Source organism: Mixophyes fleayi, chromosome 7 (assembly GCF_038048845.1).
Source record: "Mixophyes fleayi isolate aMixFle1 chromosome 7, aMixFle1.hap1, whole genome shotgun sequence".
NCBI lineage: Eukaryota > Metazoa > Chordata > Amphibia > Anura > Limnodynastidae > Mixophyes > Mixophyes fleayi.
Window position 1 is genome coordinate 20,385,807 of NC_134408.1, and position 26,016 is coordinate 20,411,822.

At 42.4% G+C, this 26,016-nt stretch overlaps 1 protein-coding gene across 3 annotated transcripts in view; it reads left to right on the forward strand.

Moving 5' to 3' along the window:
* LMF1 (lipase maturation factor 1) overlaps nucleotides 1–26,016 on the forward strand; it is a 227,528-nt gene that overhangs the window by 87,665 nt on the left and 113,847 nt on the right. For all 3 annotated transcript variants that reach the window (XM_075179270.1, XM_075179268.1, XM_075179271.1), the window contains one exon: nucleotides 13,995–14,060. In XM_075179270.1, coding sequence (XP_075035371.1) covers nucleotides 13,995–14,060 — 66 coding nt within the window. The remainder of the gene's footprint in view (nucleotides 1–13,994; nucleotides 14,061–26,016) is intronic.

A 26,016-nucleotide genomic window follows, 5' to 3' on the forward strand; every position in this document is an offset into this window, starting at 1 on the left:
CTCTGTAGCATTGGTCAGCCCTGTCTATATATAGAAGTGTTACCCTTACCCCTCTGTAGCATTGGTCAGCCCTGTCTATATATAGAAGTGTTTCCCGGCCCTCTCTGTAGCATTGGTCAGCCCTGTCTATATATAGAAGTGTTACCCTTACCCCTCTGTAGCATTGGTCAGCCCTGTCTATATATAGAAGTGTTTCCCGGCCCCCTCTGTAGCATTGGTCAGCCCTGTCTATATATAGAAGTGTTACCCTTACCCCTCTGTAGCATTGGTCAGCCCTGTCTATATATAGAAGTGTTTCCCGGCCCCCTCTGTAGTATTGGTCAGCCCTGTCTATATATAGAAGTGTTTCCCGGCCCCCTCTGTAGTATTGGTCAGCCCTGTCTATATATAGAAGTGTTTCCCGGCCCCCTCTGTAGCATTGGTCAGCCCTGTCTATATATAGAAGTGTTACCCTTACCCCTCTGTAGCATTGGTCAGCCCTGTCTATATATAGAAGTGTTTCCCGGCCCCCTCTGTAGCATTGGTCAGCCCTGTCTGTATATAGAAGTGTTTCCCGGCCCCCTCTGTAGTATTGGTCAGCCCTGTCTATATATAGAAGTGTTACCCTTACCCCTCTGTAGCATTGGTCAGCCCTGTCTATATATAGAAGTGTTTCCCGGCCCCCTCTGTAGCATTGGTCAGCCCTGTCTATATATAGAAGTGTTACCCTTACCCCTCTGTAGCATTGGTCAGCCCTGTCTATATATAGAAGTGTTTCCCGGCCCCCTCTGTAGCATTGGTCAGCCCTGTCTATATATAGAAGTGTTTCCCGGCCCCCTCTGTAGCATTGGTCAGCCCTGTCTATATATAGAAGTGTTTCCCGGCCCCCTCTGTAGCATTGGTCAGCCCTGTCTATATATAGAAGTGTTTCCCGGCCCTCTCTGTAGCATTGGTCAGCCCTGTCTATATATAGAAGTGTTACCCTTACCCCTCTGTAGCATTGGTCAGCCCTGTCTATATATAGAAGTGTTTCCCGGCCCCCTCTGTAGCATTGGTCAGCCCTGTCTATATATAGAAGTGTTACCCTTACCCCTCTGTAGCATTGGTCAGCCCTGTCTATATATAGAAGTGTTTCCCGGCCCCCTCTGTAGTATTGGTCAGCCCTGTCTATATATAGAAGTGTTTCCCGGCCCCCTCTGTAGTATTGGTCAGCCCTGTCTATATATAGAAGTGTTTCCCGGCCCCCTCTGTAGTATTGGTCAGCCCTGTCTATATATAGAAGTGTTTCCCGGCCCCCTCTGTAGCATTGGTCAGCCCTGTCTATATATAGAAGTGTTACCCTTACCCCTCTGTAGCATTGGTCAGCCCTGTCTATATATAGAAGTGTTTCCTGGCCACCTCTGTAGCATTGGTCAGCCCTGTCTATATATAGAAGTGTTACCCTTACCCCTCTGTAGTATTGGTCAGCCCTGTCTATATATAGAAGTGTTTCCTGGCCCCCTCTGTAGCATTGGTCAGCCCTGTCTATATATAGAAGTGTTACCCTTACCCCTCTGTAGCATTGGTCAGCCCTGTCTATATATAGAAGTGTTTCCTGGCCCCCTCTGTAGCATTGGTCAGCCCTGTCTATATATAGAAGTGTTACCCGGCCCCCTCTGTAGCATTGGTCAGCCCTGTCTATATATAGAAGTGTTTCCCGGCCCCCTCTGTAGCATTGGTCAGCCCTGTCTATATATAGAAGTGTTTCCCGGGCCCTCTGTAGCATTGGTCAGCCCTGTCTATATATAGAAGTGTTTCCCGGCCCCCTCTGTAGCATTGGTCAGCCCTGTCTGTATATTGAAGTGTTACCCTTACCCCTCTGTAGCATTGGTCAGCCCTGTCTATATATAGAAGTGTTTCCCGGCCCCCTCTGTAGCATTGGTCAGCCCTGTCTATATATAGAAGTGTTTCCCGGCCCTCTCTGTAGCATTGGTCAGCCCTGTCTATATATAGAAGTGTTACCCTTACCCCTCTGTAGCATTGGTCAGCCCTGTCTATATATAGAAGTGTTTCCCGGCCCCCTCTGTAGCATTGGTCAGCCCTGTCTATATATAGAAGTGTTACCCTTACCCCTCTGTAGCATTGGTCAGCCCTGTCTATATATAGAAGTGTTTCCCGGCCCCCTCTGTAGTATTGGTCAGCCCTGTCTATATATAGAAGTGTTTCCCGGCCCCCTCTGTAGTATTGGTCAGCCCTGTCTATATATAGAAGTGTTTCCCGGCCCCCTCTGTAGTATTGGTCAGCCCTGTCTATATATAGAAGTGTTTCCCGGCCCCCTCTGTAGCATTGGTCAGCCCTGTCTATATATAGAAGTGTTACCCTTACCCCTCTGTAGCATTGGTCAGCCCTGTCTATATATAGAAGTGTTTCCTGGCCACCTCTGTAGCATTGGTCAGCCCTGTCTATATATAGAAGTGTTACCCTTACCCCTCTGTAGTATTGGTCAGCCCTGTCTATATATAGAAGTGTTTCCTGGCCCCCTCTGTAGCATTGGTCAGCCCTGTCTATATATAGAAGTGTTACCCTTACCCCTCTGTAGCATTGGTCAGCCCTGTCTATATATAGAAGTGTTTCCCGGCCCCCTCTGTAGCATTGGTCAGCCCTGTCTATATATAGAAGTGTTTCCCGGCCCCCTCTGTAGCATTGGTCAGCCCTGTCTATATATAGAAGTGTTACCCTTACCCCTCTGTAGCATTGGTCAGCCCTGTCTATATATAGAAGTGTTTCCCGGCCCCCTCTGTAGCATTGGTCAGCCCTGTCTATATATAGAAGTGTTACCCTTACCCCTCTGTAGCATTGGTCAGCCCTGTCTATATATAGAAGTGTTTCCTGGCCACCTCTGTAGCATTGGTCAGCCCTGTCTATATATAGAAGTGTTACCCTTACCCCTCTGTAGTATTGGTCAGCCCTGTCTATATATAGAAGTGTTTCCTGGCCCCCTCTGTAGCATTGGTCAGCCCTGTCTATATATAGAAGTGTTACCCTTACCCCTCTGTAGCATTGGTCAGCCCTGTCTATATATAGAAGTGTTTCCCGGCCCCCTCTGTAGCATTGGTCAGCCCTGTCTATATATAGAAGTGTTTCCCGGCCCCCTCTGTAGCATTGGTCAGCCCTGTCTATATATAGAAGTGTTACCCTTACCCCTCTGTAGCATTGGTCAGCCCTGTCTATATATAGAAGTGTTTCCCGGCCACCTCTGTAGCATTGGTCAGCCCTGTCTATATATAGAAGTGTTTCCTGGCCCCCTCTGTAGCATTGGTCAGCCCTGTCTATATATAGAAGTGTTTCCCGGCCCCCTCTGTAGCATTGGTCAGCCCTGTCTATATATAGAAGTGTTACCCTTACCCCTCTGTAGCATTGGTCAGCCCTGTCTATATATAGAAGTGTTTCCCGGCCCCCTCTGTAGTATTGGTCAGCCCTGTCTATATATAGAAGTGTTACCCGGCCCCCTCTGTAGCATTGGTCAGCCCTGTCTATATATAGAAGTGTTTCCCGGCCCCCTCTGTAGCATTGGTCCTTTCTATATGTAAAAGATGTTTTGGAAATCTTGGTCTAGCAAAAATCAGCTCTAGAGCCGCTGAAGCAGAATAATCACTAATTAGTGAGCGCACACAATTTCTTCATTAGTAGGAAAGTGTCGTCATTCACCTGTAGTACAGTCACTTGGCAACTGGTAGCCAATAATCCAGCCTGGCAGGAGCCTGAAGAGTCATTCCGTTATCTGGATAAACAATAGAGGAACGTGCTGAGCCCACATCACCAAAGCAACCACTGACCTGCAATCCGGACAGCACCAAGCTCTTGGCAGCTTATTCTGTCTCATTACACCACATTGCTTGGGTCCTGCAGTATTGACTAATAACCTGAAGACTGTAATCAGTGGGATACCCAATTTTCCTTTTAAAATGTTCCTAATAGGCTGCCGAGGAAAGTCTCACCCCCCCCCCCCCCTCCTTCCCCCCCTCCTTCCCCTCCCCCTTCCCTGGTTAAGATGCGAGATCTCTGCAGAACAAGTCTGACAAGCTGTCAGTCACACTCTGCTGTGTTAGAGAAGCACCTCCCTCCTAACATGGTCACCTTTAGAGGAGTGAGAAAGAGTATAGTGGGCGTATTTATTTAACACAAAAACTCCACCTATTTCATTTATATTTTCCAGCTCCGTAGTACACAGCCTTTCTTGTATAAAAATCCAGGATAAAATGGTGAACAGTCCCGTTATTGTGCACATCTATCAGCAATGATTATTTAAGTTAGAGCTCAGGCAGTCGTATAATATTGCAAATCAATCAAAGGGGATTTAAACATGGAAAATGTCAGAACGGCTCATTTCATGGAGAAAATCCTGAAGAACGGCCTTTTTTTCATCCCGCATTCTAAGCCACTGACTTGGATCAATAAGCAAATTCTACCGTTAGCTGATGTATCAGACTATTTTCTTAAGCTTCTATTCCCATTATCCGATCTCTAGAAAATGCCAATACGAGAAAATGATTTATGTTCCGATACAATAGTCTTTGCTGAGAGTAGATGCCGTACAATCATCATCATCATCATTTATATAGCGCCACTAATTCCGCAGCGCTGTACAGAGAACTCATTCACATCAGTCCCTGCCCCATTGGAGCTTACAGTCTAAATTCCCTAATATAGACACTCACATTCAAACAGGGAGAGATTAGGGTCAATTTTGATAACAGCCAATTAACCTATCAGTATGTTTTTGGAGTGTGGGAGGAAACCGGAGCACCCGGAGGAAACCCACGCAAACACAGGGAGAACATACAAACTCCACACAGATAAGGCCATGGTCGGGAATTGAACTCATGACCCCAGTGTTGTGAGGCAGAAGTGCTAACCACTGAGCCACTGTGCTGCCAGAGATTGGGCAAAACCCATGTTATTCTAAAACCCCATTTATCACCTTCACAAGTATAAATAGATTCCTTTTATATGGAGAACGTTCAGCAACCTGCAGATATACAGTGGCTGGCACTGATTGCGTTATTGGGGTATAGTCACAAGAAAAAGACGCAAGACCCGTACATTTGGCATGTTTAGCTGGTTCTAAAGTGATAAATGTCTTCTCCTAATGCTTGATCCTTATTTTATGTTTATTAAGGGGAAGATGGAGTCTGTTTTTGTTCAGTTAAAGGACCATCATAAAATTGTCTCTAAACGAGTTGTTATAAAGTACAAAACTTAAAAAGCAGCTTTTTTTTTTTTTTTTTTTTAATTAGCACTATATCTGCTTCCCCCGTCCCCTGGTCTGCTGCACATAAGCTTCCAGTGTTCTATAAACACATCTACACAACGTCCCCTGGGTGGAGGTAGAAACTGTGTTTATTATAGATGGCTGACGCCATACCATAGCAATTTGGACTGACTTACTGTACCGAAACAGCTGTTCTTCTGCAGCAACGGCTTGTAATTAACCCTGAGCCAATTAGCAAGCCCTTCATTCATCTCATTGACTTTTGATTTATGTAAAAACGGCATCCCCTCGATCGGTTCTTGGAAAAACCTCACAAACTGACGCCATTTAGATCGGATTGGCCAATAGGGGGCGGGGAGGAAGCTGGAGCAGTCATTGGGCATCTAACTCCCTCTTCATACAAATATATATATATATATATATATATATATATATATATATATATATATATAATAATTCTCCTTTCATTACAAATGAAATGTCCCGTTCGTTTTCAGGGGTATAGTTACCAAACTGAGGGTTTGAAAAAGTGGAGGTGTTGCCTATAGCAACCAATCAGATTCTAGTTATCATTTATTTAGTACATTCTACAAAATGACAGCTAGAATCTGGTTGGTTGCTATAGGCAACATCTTTTTCAAACTCGCCGTTTAGTAAATCTAGCCCCCAGTTTTGATGAATAGCGATGATGTATAGTCAAGAAACATGATGTCTGAGAACTGTTTATTGGAAACATAGAAGCTGGCCCGAGCTTTTCTCGGGAGTTAGGAAATGGTTGTGGTGAGGGAGACTGCCAGGATATGGGGTTTTGTGTTTTTTTTTAAAAATTTTGTGGGAGATAAAGACAAAAGCTATATAAAAAAAAAAATAGGGATATTATGCACATTATATATTTCTGTATATTTCTGAAAACTGGTGGACGGGTAACCGGGCAGAAAACTGCACTGTAGCAACCAATGAAACGTTGACTTTTGTTTTTCAACTTATATGAGAAAAACGACACTGGTAACTGCGGGCCACGGCACCTTTATGCACAATTACCTGTGCCGGCAGTATTCAGAAATGTCTTCCTGTCTAGGTAATGATGCCCAAACGCTGTCAGATGGGTTTCTCGGCCAACCGGATCTACCCCATACTTTCCGACTTCTAGAAGTCTGTGTCCGGCAGCTGCCGGGGGAGGTGGGCATGCAGGGGGCGGGGATAAGCAACTTGGGTCATTTTAGCCCCGCCCCCGTGATGTAATGATGCAAATGTGTCATTTTACAGCGGGGGGCAGGGTCAAATGGGAATTGCGGCATTTTGGCCCCGCTCCCCGCGAGAAACCGTCATTTTACTCGTGGGGCGAAAATGACGTGATTTGAGCGCCCCACTCCTTCCCGCCCATTATTTACCCATCTCCCGGACGTTGCCTACTGAAAGTAGGCAAGTATGACTATACCAGCTCTGACCTGCTACTTATCTTTGTAGATCTAGAGCATTGCTCTCCTGATAATAAGATGCACCTCTTCTGACCTACTGTACAGAAGCCACGAGAAATGGTTATTTTTTTTGTACATCCTGCTGTACAGATACTACTTGTGAATAGTTCCCTTTACAAAGGTTTTTATAAGTGCCCCCATTGAGTATATAGGTTATAATTCCCATACCATGTTTGAAATTTGGAAACCTGCATCAACCAGTCAGACATTGACCTAAGTTGGCCGCACCCACTTTAACATTGCAGCTGATATCGGACAATTGGCTAATATTACCAAGTCTTTGGTGCCAAAACCGCTTCCATGCCATGAAATGATCCTATTGAGACTCATGCCGACCATAAGCGAGTAGTCATCCCGGTGCTCGGCCGGAGATCTGACCGTCCAGATCTTTTCTGATGTGGTCACCCAGGTGGGGTTCACATTGACAGATCACCTGGTCTGGGTACCTTGACTCTACTATGCTAATATCTGGTTGCTGTGGTTACAGCACATGTGCTATTTATCAGAAAAAACGTATTAGCGTTTTCTTGCATGATGAAAAGTAACAGCCATTAAACTTAAAAGGAAAGCATTGAAGCCTGACTATGGGGAGATAAATAAACAGAATGGGGGTTTGCTATGCACAACTGTCTTCTAGACATAAGGAGCGGTCCTATATGGCCGTGGCCGGCTCAGGAGCACAGCTACGGTGTGCCCACCACCGGCACACAGCTACGGTGTGCCCATCACCGGCACACAGCTACGGTGTGCCCACCACCGGCACACAGCTACGGTGTGCCCAGCACCGGCACACAGCTACGGTGTGCCCACCACCGGCACACAGCTGCGGTGTGCCCACCACCGGCACACAGCTGCGGTGTGCCCACCACCGGCACACAGCCAGACCAGCTATTCTTCTGTGTAGACGCAATATTCATGAGAATAGAATCGAATGAAGCACGATGCTCTTCTCTTACATCTCTCGCTCTTATTCTTGCTCTAGACCTGTCTGCTTACCGGGCCCCGCTCCCGGCTGTATTACCCAGTGAATAGCGGTATTTGAGGAGAGGGGACAGGACTTTATGAAGCATTCCACAGAGTGGGGCGGTGGCTAATGATGCGTTTCCCACGGCCACACCGTCCCCCACACTCTCTCCCCTCTGGTATCCCCCGGAGGAGAGATCCTAATAGTTGGCTAGTTTGGATACATGGCTGGCTGTGTGCACTGCAGAATAATGGATGTAGCGAGCATGCTTGGCATGACACTTAAAGTACATGTTGTGCACATTAATCTCAGCTGTTCAGCATATTATATAGCCTTTATTCTCTATATATTTATCCCCATGCCCATTATGTACAACCCAATGTCAAGCATGTACAGGACAACCCCCTACATACCTCACCTCAACACAAGGTACTCTCCCTCTTAGGTTTGCCTCTGACCACTGCCTCACCTCCTTTGATTACCACAACTCACTCCACCCTCTACGGGGGTAAACTTATCAAACCTTCAAAAAGGAAGGTGTTGCCCATAACAACCAAATTCTAGCTATCGTTTTATAGAATGTTTTATATAAGTGATTGCTATGGGCAACACCAACACTTTTCCTCTTTGAAGGTTTGATAAATCTACCTCCAAGACTTCTCCCGTGCTGCTCCCCTCTTATGGAACTCCCTCCCTTACCTGACCAGTATCTTCCCCACTGTTCAGTCTTTCAAGCGCTCACTCAAAACCCACCTCATTGCTAAAGCCCCCACTACCTGATACTACTCTCTTTGGGTGTAGAACCATCAACAGTCTCATTGGCTCCTGTTGTCTCAGCATTGCCCTCTCCCTCTAGACTTTAAGCTCTGACGTGCAGGGTCCTCTTTGCCCCAGTCTCACATCTACAGCTCCTTTGTCAACCTCGTAGGTACTTGTTCTGTTTTTATGTATGGTTTAGTTTTGTGGTGTCTTACAGATGCCGATGAGCTATACACTATTTCGTCAGACTCCACTCGGTCTTAAGAGCTAAGGTTGCACTTCTTAGTGGCCGCCAGTTGGCCTGAACTTGGCAGAGAAAGTGCAGCCTTAGCATTGTAATGAATGACCAGGTAGCCCAGCAGTCTGTCTCTAATGCTTTTCCCGAGGAGAGAGCTGTTCAGTTCATGTCACACAATTTGACTGTGTCAGTAGGCAGCCTGTTCTAATTATCTGTACCCGCAGATATTACAGCATGTTCCTTCATATCAGTGACTTGTCCTTTGCTGTTGCTGCAGCTGCTTAAATACTCATTTTGCAAGAAAGGTTTTCCTTACAAATCTCATTGTCAGTGCAGTGGTTAGCTGCACAACCTGGAAACGCCAATGTGGGTTATGTTCTCAGCCTGTCGCTTGTGCTGTAATTAGTTCTGTGCTGTCAACATTTGCTACAAATTACGGCGGGATGAAGAAAAGCTGGAGTACATATCATTGGCTTGGGTCAAGCCTGTGCTGTGTGGACTAAAGGCTCTGGGCGTCCAATCACAAAGCAGCCTTGGTGCTTGATTTACTGCCACATCACGATCGCACTGTGAGAATGTCACCGGCATCTACAGTTACTGAGTCTGATTACAACCACGATCGTTCACACAAATATTCAATTACAATCTCCATGTCGCCAATGAAAAAGCTTAATTGAATAATGTCACAACAATTTTAAATTTACTCATAAGCAAATAAGCCTCTCCAGTTAAGTAAAACAGATGAAATGACATACACTGATGAGTCCCATTAGCGGTGAAACAGTCTGTAGGTCTGTTTTATGCTTTAAATTACCTGTTGGTAAAGCACTCAAAGGGCTGCTATGAAGTCAGCAACATTTCCCATAAGTCCGTTTTCTTGGATTGGCGTGACTTACATGTTACACCTGCTATCTTCCTCCCCCTCACTTGAATTACAGGGATTCTTCTCTCGAAACCCCTTCCTCTGCACTGTTGTAATCTTTAATTGTTTGGGGATTCAACTTGTGAGAAGGCCGCAAGCTGAGCCTCTTAAATATCTTAGCTGGTAGGGAAGTTTGATAGTTGCAGCCAGAAATCCACATGTCCTTCCTTAGTCAGTCTATATAAAAGCATCTGATTTGTCTTAGCTGTCCTACAAATCATTATCTCCTTTTCAAAATTTCTCTGGAAGGTGCCAGTCTTACACACACAGCTATCAGCTTGCTATGTGAAGGCAGCGGGCATTCCAAAGCCTCTCTGCTCACTACATAATGTGCCATGTGACTGTGTTTGCCATGACACTGTGTACAATTCTAAATCATTAATAAAAAAAACCAAGGAGAAATTGCAAATACTTTATGATGATTTACAATGATTTATGTTAAGAAAAAAAACACACCTAATTCTTTCATGGGTTTACTGCTTCAACAATCCACTGTGATATTCTGTGTGTGTACAATGGTAGAGAACATAGAGGTATCTTGTCTCATAACTCAGATCTAACACCCAGACATGCCCACACCGTGTCTCATCTCTGAGCCTCTCATTACCTCGTTATTAACATGTGCCCAGAGTAATTGCGGCCCCTACGTGTACCCGATGACGCGGGACCAGGCCGGCCAGATGAAGAGGTGAAGACATGCATTGTATCTGTTCACATATGTCTGCTCCTGGATGTTGCCATTTGACCAGCCAAGCTCTTCGTTCATCAGAAAGATTGTGATCCTAATCAGTGAAACGTTTCTTAAGCTCAGATCAAAGCGGACAGAAGACAGTGGTCTGGCCTGGGGCAGGGAGCGTGGCTTGCAGATGTTCCTACTGCCCTTGGGCCAGGTGTCTGCTGTGAGGTTTTTTTTTTCTATTCTTTTATCATTTCCAGCCATTAACCCCATGTGCAGAGGAATTTATTACACAGGGAATACGGTTATTTTCCTTCTATACCTTTTGCGCTGCTACAAGACTTTGTCCGTCTATAGAATAGTCCACAAATACTTATTGCTTGAGTTCTTGAGCGCTGATCCTGCATGGTGATCTATCTCAGTGTTCTCAAAGATGTGAGTTCAATGAAAAGATGAAACAAAGACATACCAGCAGCTAAAATAAGAGACATAGGTAACCACATGTGCTTGGATTAACCCTGTGTCTGCTGGGCACAAATCTAGGAGGGTCCAGGGCCGGTAGAGTGTGGTAAGCAAGGCAGGAGGGCACCATGCAGGGGCAAACACAGGATTTGTAGAGGGGGGTTTCCACACCACGCCGCCAGTGGTCGTGGCCAGCATGCATGGGGGCGTGGCTATAATTTAAGACAGTGCTTGGCTGCTCTCCAACTCTTCCTATCCCTATAATATACATGGGCAATACTGCGTGCACTACTGTTAGGTGCACGCAGCTCTCCCTTTTCAAGCAGAGCTGTGTGAAGTGGGAGCAAGGTCCAGCCACCTCAATTATACAGTGCCCCAGGCTTGGAGGGGGTTTTCCAGGCACTAGGAAACCCCCCTCGGTTTGCCTATGCCATGCTTACCGGGGTGCCCTGACAGCCGCAGGCGATATGCTCCCTAAGATCTGGATCCCTACTCTGAGCGGAGCAGGGATGGGAATAGGGTATGCACAAATTCTGGAAGGGGTGCACTAGATTTGACACCAGCACTGAGAGAGGCTAATGCAAATACCCTCTTGTAAAACCACACATCACTCAGTAGCCAATTAATAGATCCTTATCTAGTCGGCTGTGATTGACAGTATAGCCAGTAGCTTGCAGTTAATTTTTTCCAAATGCTTCAGTAATAGAGGAGCTGCTGAATCTGTCCCCTCCCTATGTCTGCGTACATTATTACTGGAATTAGGAAGGGGCAGCAGCAAAGGGAGAGTATGTCACAGGCAGAGCAGCTAAAGAAAAAGACATGGCATTTATTTGGGCAAAAGGGATGGCATTATATACGTATAGGTTTTATGTACTGTCATATCGCAAAACACGAATTCATACAGATTGTTCAGACCGTTAACACGGGTCATGTGACAACACAGTACAGCAAAATGATCTTTTATAATTGAATTATGGAGCCCTTCAAATGTTGCAGGTTTGTTAGATCAAAGCGCAGGGTGTTTGGTCTTTGTTTGTTTATTTAACAGGAAAACAAAGGAAAAAAGCTGAAAAGTATACCATAGTAGTGCTAACTAAATCCTCGTTTTTATACATGTCCAGGAAGTCTGAGAATAAACCTTTCTGTGCGGGTGACCATGTTACTATTAAGGAATATTTTCATTCATTCACTGTAGTCATGGAACACTGCCCCTAGTGGATCATTCATGGTAGAATACACCAGGTGATACAGCTGGCCTGGAACCAGGTCAGGGTGGGTCTGTGTATGTGGGAACTCTTAGTATAATTACTTAATAATGGTTCAGTAGCAGATATTTTTTATGTATTTTTCTTTTCTGTTTTATGTACTTTTCTTTGATTAAAAGTCAGAAAAGATGGGATTGCAGATATTAGAGCGGCTGTTACATCACTTTCCCTGCCCCTGGGTCTGAATGCACCAATCCATGCAGAGCATGTTTACAGACCTGTCAGTCACTCTGTGTCTGCTCTGTCAGAGAAGCTCCTCCACCTAACATAGTAACTTGCAGTAGAGGAGTGAGAGAGAACATGGCATTCTCCAGTTATTTCATGTATATCACCTAGCTCAGTAAAACATGGCCTTTCATATTTATCAATGTAGAATAGCAGCTTTTTCAATATGCATATTGAATATTAATGTTTTAATGCTCCGGCCAGTTTGATTTTTTTTATTGTGTGTTTATTTGTGTAAGCTGCAGGCCTCACATTTCTTACAGAGCAAACTAATAAAATTAGTTTGTGATTGAAAAATATCCACTGAAAGAGGAGATTCATCAAAACAAATAACCATATATAGCCAAAACCGTCTCTAACAATGGAATTCACTGGGGAAACTTGCCATAAAATCAGCTTTCTCACTGGGTGACTGTAGTAATATCACAAACCGCGTGTCAGGCAGCGGGACCCTGAGGCAGCCGTTCTGCAGTTGTATTCCGATGGAACATAGAGAAACATGATTTAAGCTTTTAAGATGCACAACATTCTAAGTTCAGTGGTTGAATAAATATAGTTCCACAGACTGTTATTATAATTATACGAGTTTTCCAACGTATAGATACAATAATGCCATACATAATGTTTTCAGAAATCCAGGCTAGACTAATTTATCTTATTAACTTATAGTTCCCAACCTTTGAAGTTTGTTATCTTGACAGCGGTGTTGCATCTCTGAAAATTGGGCAAGGCATTGTCCTGGGGGTGTCGCGTCATGTGACCCCGCACACCTAGTGGAAGGTACATGTGACAGTCACTCACCGCAGTGAGCGGCCTATCCTTCCCTGTAGTCAGGACTAACGACAGCCAGACAGTCCGTAGAGTCGGCACTATCCCACCTAAATCACGAACGTTGGGGGGTTTGCTAATGTCATAATAAATATCGCTTCACAATTTTTCATTAATTTTTAAAAGAAAAGCAGTAGAATTAAATACAGGACAAGAAACTCTTCATGAATGCAGGAATACAAATATTTGTCAAGTAAAACAAAAAGAAACCCAAAGTCCACCACCCAGCCCAGATTTATTTTTACAAGCAAATCTGTATTTATGGAAAAGCCACATAGGCCGGAGCCTAGGGCGGCAGAATTGCAGAGGCAGCTGGCTAACCACTTTTTTTTTTTTTTTTATTATACTTATTTTATGTGTATTTGTACTGAATGTAAAGGAACTCACGTGTCGGGCAAGAAAAATATCCGTGATCAGTTTAATTAGTTTGATGGGTCGTAGCTGTTACCCTGTTATTGTGCAGGCACATTATATTCCTGGTGCACTGGATAAGGAATCAATTCATCTTTCCCACACAGTAAATAACTTAGAGAGTTGTTTTACTTTTCAGATGTGGATTTTATATATGTATACTATGCCGTCTGCGTTTCCACAACTTTATTTACATTGTTTAAATAGGACAAACATGCGGTGCTCCATAGCAACCAATCAGTTGTCCGCTTTCATCAGTCACGTTAGACTGAACAAAGCCCTGATCGTTATATGTCCCATTTCTGTGGTTAATGCTTATTGGACTCTATTTCAAAATGGAGACTTCACAGACCGCCTATTGCCCTGTTTGTATCAGTGTTGTTGCTTTAATTCTGTCGAAACTACCTGTTGGGTTGCATAGAGAAACGTGTGTCAATGGCTGTCTACAGAATAAACCAATGAGTTCTCCTGAACTGATAATGTAATTTATTATATATGTGGTACAGGGAATAACATATATTGTTATTTTTTTGCAGGGCCTGATTAAAATCCGAGGCGACAAGTGCTGGCGGGATCTGACCTGCATGAACTATCATTATGAGGTATGGACTATGTGATTAATCGATAAATAGAATTAATTAATGAGGACAGAATGGTCACTATCAAGCAGTCAAATCACAATCTCTGAAAGTGGATTTAAGGCTGAAAGCTGTAATAACGATCTCGCTCAAATTTCTGTATACACTGACAGCAAGGACATTTATATAATAATGGACATGCTCTAATCTGAACACCTATTGTTGTGAAAGTGTAATATGCTAACATTGTTCTGTAGCCTACGTGGCTCTTTATTCATTGATGAAAATCCGTGACTGAGGTGGTGGGGCAGGCTTTCACAGAAATATGTCAGGGCTCAGCAGTGAACATGAGTCATAATCAGACCTGTTCAGACACTGAAGGAAGTGAAAGGTAAGACAGGAACAACGACATATGCAAAATGTTTTTCCCGCTTCAGTAACACAGTTCCAGCCAATTCTGCAGCCGTTCCGTTGGTTGACTTGCGTGATACAATGTCCGGAGTTGAAAGGGCATTATGACAGCAGGTACTTTATAAAGAGAATACCATAAAAGTTCCACACAAATTTGAAAGGAAATATATCTGTCGGCGAGCATGCCAATATAAACAAAGAGGTTTTTATTATCTGGCAGCGCGTAAGGAATTAAAATGACACTATGCCAATGGCACAAACGTACTCTACCTTGTTGCAGCTAATCAGAAATGAGCTTTCATTAGACTAACCTGCACGACTCATCAAAGCTGATGTTTGATTGGTTGCTGTGAGATGCCTCGTTAATTAGGGGTTCATATGTCACTGTATCAAAACTTAACCAGTGAGCCCAGACAGGCTTTTCTGTATATAATAATAATAGTAATTGTATTTATATAGCTATTAATAGTGGCTATACCTGCTCTTTAAACACGTCTACATTTTCATGCAGTACAAGTGTAACATTTTTTTCCCATGAACCTCTTTAACTCTTTGCCATTGAGGCTTTGCTCACCGCTGTGCTGAGCACTTGGTACTTATTGGGTTGTTCACAATCCAAAATCAATATCCGTAATTTATTTCTGCAGTACACACACAAATTGTACCTTGTTTTTTTTCTCAGAAGACATTGAGTTTTCAGAAAATGACATTAGTTTGCTTATACCTCCTGGCATGGCAAAATCTAGCCACAATGGCCAAAAAAGTGTTTTTTTCTTTTAGTTTTTCTTTCCATTGACCTGGCAAGAAAGTGAACTAAAAGCAAACATGTGTATTTTGTTTTATAAGCGCCACCAAGAAATACTTTTTTGGTTCTTGCCTTGACATCGATCCACCTTTTAAAAACAGCAACAATCAGGATTCTACGCATAGGTTTTCATATTAAAATCTGCACTGGAAAATGATAATCTGTATTTTGCTGGTTTGAATTAAATGCGTAAAATGTGTAGGAAATATATGGGTAGCTAATGTTTTTTAAAAAGACACCCTATCGTACCCAATGAGGGTACCTCTCAGTTAATTGAAGCCAGGTCTGGGCATTGTAAAACACCTCCCTCATCCTGTGCTCCTTTTGTGGTTTATGTAATGTAGGGTGTTATTGTCTGGTGATCACAACTGATCACCAAACATTAACTACCAAGGGGTCACATCATTAGAAAGAGGGGAGTCCCATCTTTAAAATGAGGGTATCCCTGAGTTAATTGAAGCCAGGATGGGGAAAAATTTGGGTTTTGCAAATCCCCTCCCCTATCCTGGGCTACTTTGTGGTTTATATAGTGTAGAGTGTTATTGTCTGACAATAATTGGAACTCATCCTGAGCACTTGAGAGGTATACGGACAGGGAGAGTCCCAACTTCCCTTGGTATTAAGGGGTTAAATATTGAGTATTAGTCACTTAATGAATACATTCCTCATTTATGAATTAAATTTACTGCCATGTATTGTACTTTATTACATGTCCGAACTTTGCCAAGTCACTTATTCAATGCACCAACTGTGATTACATCCCAAGGCTGTCTCAGGTACTTTGTGTCTCAACAGGGGGTTATTTTGTGACAGCGATATTGGGACATTCGTCTCTCTCTCCCCCAATGTGACAAATAATTGGCTTTCAGCAGTTAATGTACTTACAGCTCTTAGACTTTCATGTATAATTGGGACACTGCATAACCCACACATTAGTGAATAACTGGTCTGGGAAGTAGATTATATTATAACTTGGCCTCTCCAGGGCCCTTCACCAAATCATTTATCTGGCTGGTGATTGGCTCAGGGAATTAATTCTGTCTGACCCCCCTGTGATAAAGACTGTAGCCAGAGTGCAAATAGCAATTTATTACCAGAGTTACGGAGCTAAATCGATAGCTTCAGGGATCTTCAAAGGCCAGATCACTTCTGTGTATTCAAACAACCATATCAGTGTTTCTGCATTCCTGTATAGCTGGGATTCACCAATGACACTGCGGGATGTTAGGTCTGGGATTCTCAGTTTGTGTTACGTGTCCCCTGGGGTACTGCAGAGAGGTCCATGAAGTAATTCAGCATTTTAGCCAAAACTAAACATAACAATTTACAGTATTATAAAATTAAATGATGCTCTTACTTAGTACTGAGCTAACACAAAACCATTTTTATGCCGTACACTAAACAGTACTGCCATAGGCTTGGGCCTAATGTCCCATATGGTAGATACAACCGTGGGTGCTTAGTAAGCGTTTCTAGACATGAAGGTGTACTCAGTAACAAAGTATACACATTCTGGGTTCTTAGCAACAATGTATAAACATTACGGCTACTTAGTATCAATGTGTAAATATTAGCGGGTACTTAGTAAATGTATAGACATTAAAGTGTACATTGTAAAAGGTATAAACATTACAAGGGACTTAGTAAAATAAATAAACATTAAGGAATACTTAATAAAATGCTTCAACTTTGGAGTACTCAATAAAAATATAGATATTAGGGGGTACTTAGTAAAACTGTATATACATATGGGGGTACTTATTAATGTATAGACATTGGGGGGTCTTTAGTAAGAATGTATAGACATTAGGGGGTGTATAGTAAGAATGTATAGACATTGGGGGGTGTTTAGTAAGAATGTATAGACATTGGGGGTGTTTAGTAAGAATGTATAGACATTAGGGGGTGTTTAATAAGAATGTATAGATATTGGGGGGTGTTTAATAAGAATGTATAGACATTGGGGGGTGTTTAGTAGCATGTATAGACATTGGGGGTGTTTAATAAGAATGTATAGACATTGGGGGTGTTTAATAAGAATGCATAGACATTAGGGGGTGTTTAATAAGAATGTATAGACATTAGGGGGTGTTTAATAAGAATGTATAGACATTGGGGGTGTTTAATAAGAATGCATAGACATTAGGGGGTGTTTAATAAGAATGTATAGACATTGGGGGGTGTTTAGTAAGAATGTATAGACATTGGGGGGTGTTTAGTAAGAATGTATAGACATTGGGGGGTACTTAGTAAGAATGTATAGACATTGGGGGGTGTTTAGTAAGAATGTATAGACATTAGGGGGTGTTTAATAAGAATGTATAGACATTGGGGGGTGTTTAGTAAGAATGTATAGACATTAGGGGGTGTTTAATATAATGTATAGACATTGGGTGGTCTTTAGTAAGAATGTATAGACATTGGGGGGTACTTAGTAAGAATGTATAGACATTGGGGGGTGTTTAATAAGAATGTATAGACATTGGGGGGGGTTTAGTAAGAATGTATAGAGATTAGGGGGTGTTTAATAAGAATGTATAGACATTGGGGGGTGTTTAGTAAGAATGTATAGACATTGGGGTTGTTTAATAAGAATGTATAGACATTGGGGGGTGTTTAGTAAGAATGTATAGACATTGGGAGGTACTTGGTAAGAATGTATAGACATTGGGAGGTACTTTGTAGAATGTATAGACATTGGGAGGTACTTATTAAGAATGTATAGACATTGGGAGGTACTTAGTAAGAATGTATAGACATTGGGAGGTACTTAGTAAGAATGTATAGACATTGGGAGGTACTTAGTAAGAATGTATAGACATTGGGAGGTACTTAGTAAGAATGTATAAACATTGGGAGGTACTTAGTAAGAATGTATAGACATTGGGAGGTACTTAGTAAGAATGTATAGACATTGGGAGGTACTTAGTAAGAATGTATAGACATTGGGGGGTACTTAGTAAGAATGTATAGACATTGGGAGATACTTAGTAAGAATGTATAGACATTTTGGGGATACTTAGTAAGAATGTATAGACATTTTGGGGATACTTAGTAAGAATGTATAGACATTGGGGGGTACTTAGTAAGAATGTATAGACATTGGGAGGTACTTAGTAAGAATCTATAGACATTGGGAGGTACTTAGTAAGAATGTACATTGGGAGGTACTTAGTAAGAATGTATAGACATTGGGAGGTACTTAGTAAGAATGTATAAACATTGGGAGGTACTTAGTAAGAATGTATAGACATTGGGAGGTACTTAGTAAGAATGTATAGACATTGGGAGGTACTTAGTAAGAATGTATAGACATTGGGAGGTACTTAGTAAGAATGTGTAGACATTGGGGGGTACTTAGTAAGAATGTATAGACATTGGGAGGTACTTAGTAAGAATGTATAGACATTAGGAGGTACTTAGTAAGAATGTATAGACATTGGGAGGTACTTAGTAAGAATGTATAGACATTGGGGGGTACTTAGTAAGAATGTATAGACATTGTGGGGATACTTAGTAAGAATGTATAGACATTTTGGGGATACTTAGTAAGAATGTATAGACATTGGGGGGTACTTAGTAAGAATGTATAGACATTGGGGGGTACTTAGTAAGAATGTATAGACATTGGGAGGTACTTGGTAAGAATGTATAGACATTGGGAGATACTTAGTAAGAATGTATAGACATTGTGGGGATACTTAGTAAGAATGTATAGACATTGTGGGGATACTTAGTAAGAATGTATAGACATTTTGGGGATACTTAGTAAGAATGTATAGACATTGGGGGGTACTTGGTAAGAATGTATAGACATTGGGAGGTACTTAGTAAGAATGTATAGACATTTTGGGGGTGCTTAGTAAGAATGTATGGACATTGGGGGGTACTTAGTAAGAATGTATAGACATTGTGGGGGCACGTAGTTTCACTGATTACATTGTAGGGGGCACTTAATAAGACTGTATAGGTATTAGCAAGTTCTTAGGAAGACTGATTACACATTTGGGGATATTGGTAAATGTTTATTGCAATAAGGGGGGTACTTGGTAAATAAAAGTTGCTAGGTCACTAATTATAAAACCGATCATCCACACAGATTCACAAGTTGTTCTTTTATTATCTATTGTGTTTTTACCAATGAAAAGAAATGAGAGCATTGGAACATGCAGCTATTCAGCCCTTGTTGAACTACAACTATCAGCATGCTCTGCTAACTGATGGAATTAGGTTCAGTGTTGTATTTCAGCAACATTGACTATTAGGATAATTTTTGCCTTGATTCAATATGTCTTGTCTATTGAGTAACTTATCCTAATTATGTCTATAATAATTTGGAATAACCCAAAATTCAAGAAGAGAGAAAAGAATGATCATATGGGGCACTCATATGATCATTCTTTTCTCTCTTCTTGAATTTTGGGTTAACTATTAATCTTATGATTGGGTGCACCCTTCCTCTATAGATATTTTATTGCGCAAGGCAAACTGTGATCCATATATTAAGAGGAAGATAAATGGATTGCCTGGTGCAGTCTTTTCCCTTTTGCAACACAACAATAATTTGGAATAGTCATGTGTAATAGACCCTTTAAAAGTGTGCCAGCCACTAACACACAGTGAAGGGGTCTGAACCAATACTAAGTCCGTCATTTCACTAGGAGCTCGTTAGGGCTCATGCTTCCGTGATGTCACGAGTTCCTAGTGAATTGATTGGCTACCTTGTCATGAATATTGGATTCAGACCAAGACATGGCTGCCTCCAGGTCCTTGGTCCAAATTAAAATTCTGTAACAGAACCAGGAAATCACAATACATTTAAGAGTTCCCGGTGTTCTGTTTGTTGCCTTTCATGCTACTTAACCAGCTAAATTCCCCAAAATTTAGAGAGAGAAAAAAAAAAGGAAGAAAAAAATAGAAAAATTTAAATTTAACCAGGGGATTTTGTGTTTAATGGTAACCAAACCTATTCCTGTTACCCTGTCATGTACTCTTCCACAAATCATCCGCTGCTCCGCTCAGCAGAGCCTCCGACAATTCAATGTGTTCTGTATCGGAAGTCGGTTCAGGTGTCTCCTGCATTACATAATATCTCCTTTACTTCTGCTATTGTTATTGTACTCTGCATTGTTCAACATTCATCATGTTTATTTATGAAGTCAGCCTGACCCACTACATCCAGCTATTTGCCAAATAATTTGTTAATTTAATTTATTATTATTTATTTATATAATGCCAATCATATTCTGCAGCACTGAACAGAGGATATATAACAAGCCTTTCAGATCAATTAATCAATCAAGTCCAGGGTAACTTAGGAAAAGTGCCGGTATTTAGTTCAGGAGAAGTCAAATATCACAGTAGGATACATTACAGTAGTCTTAGAGGCTGAGAGGGGGCCTTGTGAGCTGCGCTTCCTCACTTATAAATATGAATAGAAACCACTGATTAAAGGTCCGCCAAACCCCAATATTGAAAATTTCAGAGACGAACCATTCAAATATTCTTCTGCAACTGGAGCTCCTCCCACATTCAGGACTATGTCCTAATGAGATCAGATAGAGTTCAGAAAACTGAGGCAGCAGTCATCTGAGCTGCTGTGACATCACTGGCCCAGCCCCTGTGTATGAATCCATCAATCTTCTCAATGTATTGGGATAGAGCCTGAATGTCTGTCAGTCACTGTCTGTTTAAGCACCTCCCTCCTAATTTGGCAGACTGCTGCATGGGAATGAAAGAGAACATGGTACGCATACTTAGTTATATAAATATGGGCGTGAGTTAATTGCTTTTTAAGGTGCGTTTGACTTTGTTTTCAGTCTACAGCGTCTGCTCGTCCCTTATGTGCTCAGTTTTGAAGTGGGCGGGACATACTGTAGGAAATCAGATAATTGGGATGTTTGCAGCAGCAGAACATAGGGGTGTGGATCTTGTTGGAGACCGTGACCTGTGCACTCCTTTTATTGTATAGGTTTGGACAGGGGTGCATGGGACAGGGCAGTGTCATAATGTCATACCTCTCAATAGTCCAGATATTCTGCTTTCTAAAGGAACATGGCCTTATTAGTAATGTGCATGTTTTTTTTGCAGATCAGGGCATGGTTTCATTGAATGAGGTGTGGTCTAATATGTTAGGTATGTTAAATGAATATTGCCTGCTATGAGATTTGCAGAGGTGAATTGGAGACCACAGTCTAAGAGTTAGACAGTGAAAGGAGCAGGGTCACCTAACAGCACAGAGTAGTGACATGAGGCTGACGCAGGAAGATTGTAGCATCAAACTTACCTCTATATGAAACAGAGAACATACATTCCATTTATTTAAAGGGTACACTTTCTGAGGTGTACCACCTATTGCTTAGGAAACAAGGATTGAACAATTTCCCTTGGATTAGTCAGCAACTGCTGCAGTACCCAACATGTTCTACTGTTGTCAGTCATCAGTGCAGCATATTGCAGGCAGTACTGAATTCCAGGCTACAATAAGATAGTCAAATGATCTCCATTGTTAGACTTAGCTGGTTCCCGGAATGCAAATCTTTATCATGCAAATACCTTGCTCACATCTCCATACTCAGGTGTGTTTGCATACCTGAGCCACAGATCACATAGAGGCAGCTACACATGCAAAGCATTCTACAGAATGTTATTTCCAGGGGCTGAAGTCTTCCATCCTTACACATTTGTCTGATTGGCAGAGCACAGCAAAAATACCCGCAAACTGTGCCGAACACAGTTCCACGTTACGGGGTATTGGTCTAGACACATGTCGCACATGTCTTTAGTAATTACTTTTACTTCCTTAATTGCGTATGTGGATTTCAGTGACCAAATAAATGTGGCTTTATCCAGTACGTGTGATTAGAATAAAGCAATGTGACTTCAAAAACCCCCTGTTTAATGAGAGATTCAAAATAGCTCAGGTTCACAGATCACGTGGTAGCACCCAATCATATGATCCAGTGACCGGTTGGATCCACCACCCTGTCTTGGTGATCGTAGTGAGAGGACATAACAGCAGCTGTTTATTTAACACTAACACTAATTAATACATTTTCTGCCTTTATGAAACTGGTTAAAAAGTTTACTAAATGTTTGTTACCAGATGCTACTTAAAGTGTTCTCCACGTCCAGACGGCTTTGGAAAATTGATTGGTATACCCCCTCCTGAAGCAAGAATTCTGCTGTCATTTCCTGGCTTCCCCTTGTGCTTTTCAGCAATGCGTGTATATAATCCAGGCAGGGGTTCTCATAGATACAACTACTAATGTATCCAGAAGCAACAAATATTGATGATGGTGTTATAAAGAGGATGGTATAAAGCTGTTTTAATGCACGTTTGAGACGATACCTGGCGGTAAATAAGCATGGTGTTATAAAGAGGGAACACTGTATTTAATAAACGTTGCAGGGATTATATACAAACCAATAAAGTAAAAGGTGGAAATCCCGTATAACAGATATGGGATATAGGAGGAATTGCTGAGCACCACTGTCAGGTATCTGCAGGAGGGGTAGTTGACATTTTTGGGCAAATTATGTAACATAAGCACAGCTGTACAATGCAAGGAATCAAAGTACTTTTTTTATAACCTCTCGCTATTTTACGTGAAATAATCCCATTACAGATGACCACATTGCACACTAAATCCTAGTGTTTCTTGAAATAAATACAATATTTGTAAATATTGCAAAAAAGAGCACAAATTAGTTGTGGCTGCTTCTCTCACATGATCGCAATAACAAGGATCCACCAAATAGTATAAAATAATAAGAGACGGGAGAGCGACATGGTGAAATACTATATGTATAGCAACTAATCACTCCTTGTAAGCCTACGTACAAGATATTTATATACAGTAGATGCACTTATCTGATGGTAAATCCTCAGGATAACAGTAGACCCCTAAACGTCCCAATTTAGGGGGGGCAGTCCCGATTTGAGGACTCTGTAATGCTATCTTTCCGCTGCCATGCCTCCGTGCCGCTGCCGAACGTTGGGAGTTATGACCACAGATCAGAATTGCCCTTGATGGAATATTCATTCACTGCACTTCATCTCCTGAGCTGCCAGCAGCTGTGTACAGGAAACTACCCCACACTGATGCTACCAGCTCAGGTCATGGTGTAGCTTCCCTCCCAGTTTGCAGAAGTCGGCAGTCAGGACAGTATGCGAGCACCGCTGTTGCTTTGTGACCTCCAGTCCGTTTGCCCCTCTCCTAAAAAACACCCCTTCAATGCACATAATTGAAGGGGCAGGGGGCACGGGGCACACATCCTAGCTGTCCTGGATTCAGGACAACTGTCCCAATATACGAGACGGTGGATACTCCCCTCAAATCGGGACTGTGACGCCTAAATCGGAACAGTTTGGAGCCATGTTGTAGTGCATTGAGATAGAATACATATATCACCATGTTGTGATAATATATGTTAATGTTACAACATATTTCTTTCAGTAGACTCTCCATTTAGTGGCACACAGTGGAGGCAGCCATTTTTGGAACCTAGACAATATTTATGAGAATGTAGCCAAATAATAGGGACCGGTAGGATGTGTGAGGCACTAGTCACTCGGGGCTGCATTTCCCACATGGTAACCTTGGCTCATGACTTGGTGCCAGCGTTTGTCATATTAGTGAGTGTCAATGCTACCTGTATCCATCAAGGTAACCATGGCTGGTAATGACTGCAGGTCTCCTGTGCACGCGCTATTAGGACATTGTGATTATTTGGAAGGATCCTCCATGGGATGTGCCTCCTCGACCACTAGGTAGTAAGACCTTTATCATTGGGTACATCTACAACAATGATATAAATAATAAGGGAGCAATACTGGTGTCATTAACACAAGGTTGCTACTGGTATTAAAATATGGGACCTTGTTGGAATAATTAATATGAAGCATTGCTGGTATAATGTGCGGAGGTTATGAGAGGAGTCGGCCACAAAGCTGCTGTCATTGGCCGCTGATCCCAGCTACACTGGTCAAACCACAGAGGGTCCTTGGGCCTAGTTGGTCTCCTAGGCTGCAGGAAGCATGAAATGATGAAGGTGTACAGCAGACCTGGACGACCAGATGTGAAACTACAAGCCCCAGCGTGCCCTGCCAGCAGATGGCCAGCTCATAGCTGGCAAGGTATTCTGGGATTTGTAGTTTCACACCGCCGGGAGAGCCAAAGGTTAGCCAGACCTGTTTTTCAACAACCTCATGAGCCAATCCCAGAACCACTTGACATTGTGCGCATTTTATTAAGCCAGATAAGGGGATTATAAAAAATTGTAACTACCAAACCCCAATAATTCCGCCAAAGTTAAACTTCAACCAAAGTCTTAAAATTCTCTAAAGTCCCCAAGTGATGCTGATATCTCTGTGTTTCTGCATGTCCCAAGATTGCTGAATGGTTGTAGCAGGAATAGGCTTTGTATGAAGCTTTGTAATACATCATTTCTTGCCCTTTTCATAAATATGGATTTTTATTCTTCATGTCTATAGCCTTCAGGTACAAGAAGTGATAAAAGTCTTGTTTAATTCCAGGACATGTGGTGTGAGCTGAGAATACGCCGTTAACGTTGGCCATTGAAGATTTTACATGCCCTAAACTAGAATTTCATTAAACATAAGTAACGCTTTTCGTAAAGTTACATAAACATGAAAAGTAGTTGCTCCCCCCTCCCCCAACCCCTTCTTAGTAAATAAACTCCATCTGGGCAAACTTAATTAAAATTACAGATTCTTTTGTTATTGTATATCTTCAAAGTGCCTTGAAGTCAGCTCCAGCAGCCGAAGGGTTAACGGAGCCTTATAAACCATCATTCTTAATTAGCCGTCTTCTCATAATTGCTGGCAGAAAGGGGAGAGCATGCTGAGTTACACTGTTCCGTGGTTAATAAGACGAACATCTTAAGAAGCTGTAATTACTCAGATAAGCCTGGTCCCGGCTCAGACTCCCAGCAGAGGATATTAAAATCAGTGTCGGCAATGAGTGTGCCATTACTCACTGCAGCAATGAAATATATATATATATATATATGTATGAGACATGGGTTTACTTGAAACATGCAGTACATAAAGATTACATCTTGATATTTTTTGGGTTCGGACTACAGCAAAACTATTATGGGATTTGATTACTAATTGTGCCGCTCCGAAACTAGTGGCATTGGCTGCTCCTGGTGGTCGGTCCAAGTGCTGCACAACAGGATAGGTTTTCATAAGTTTGGAGCACAGGCTGAGTGTTTTGATCATATGAGGGAGGGGGGGAGGCTATTTATGCATTAGAATTAACGCATGAGCTTACAATCTAAGAAGCATGATGAATACTTCATACAAAAGGCAGTCGTGTAACAATTTTAACTGTTGTTCGTGATACATTTTCATAGATACAGGCCCTGTGCTAGTTCCCAGCATTAGACACTTGGTGGATACAGGCCCTGTGCTAGTTCCCAGCACTAGGCAGTTGGTGGATACAGGCCCTGTGCTAGTTCCCAGCACTAGGTAGTTGGTGGATACAGGCCCTGTGCTAGTTCCCAGCACTAGGCAGTTGGTGGATACAGGCACTGTGCTAGTTCCCAGCATTAGACACTTGGTGGATACAGGCCCTGTGCTAGTTCCCAGCACTAGGCAGCTGGTGGATACAGCACTGTGCTACTTCCCAGCACTAGGCAGCTGGTGGATACAGCACTGTGCTAGGTCCCAGCACTAGGCAGTTGGTGGATACAGGCACTGTTTTAGTTTCCAGCACAGGGCTGTTGGTGGATACA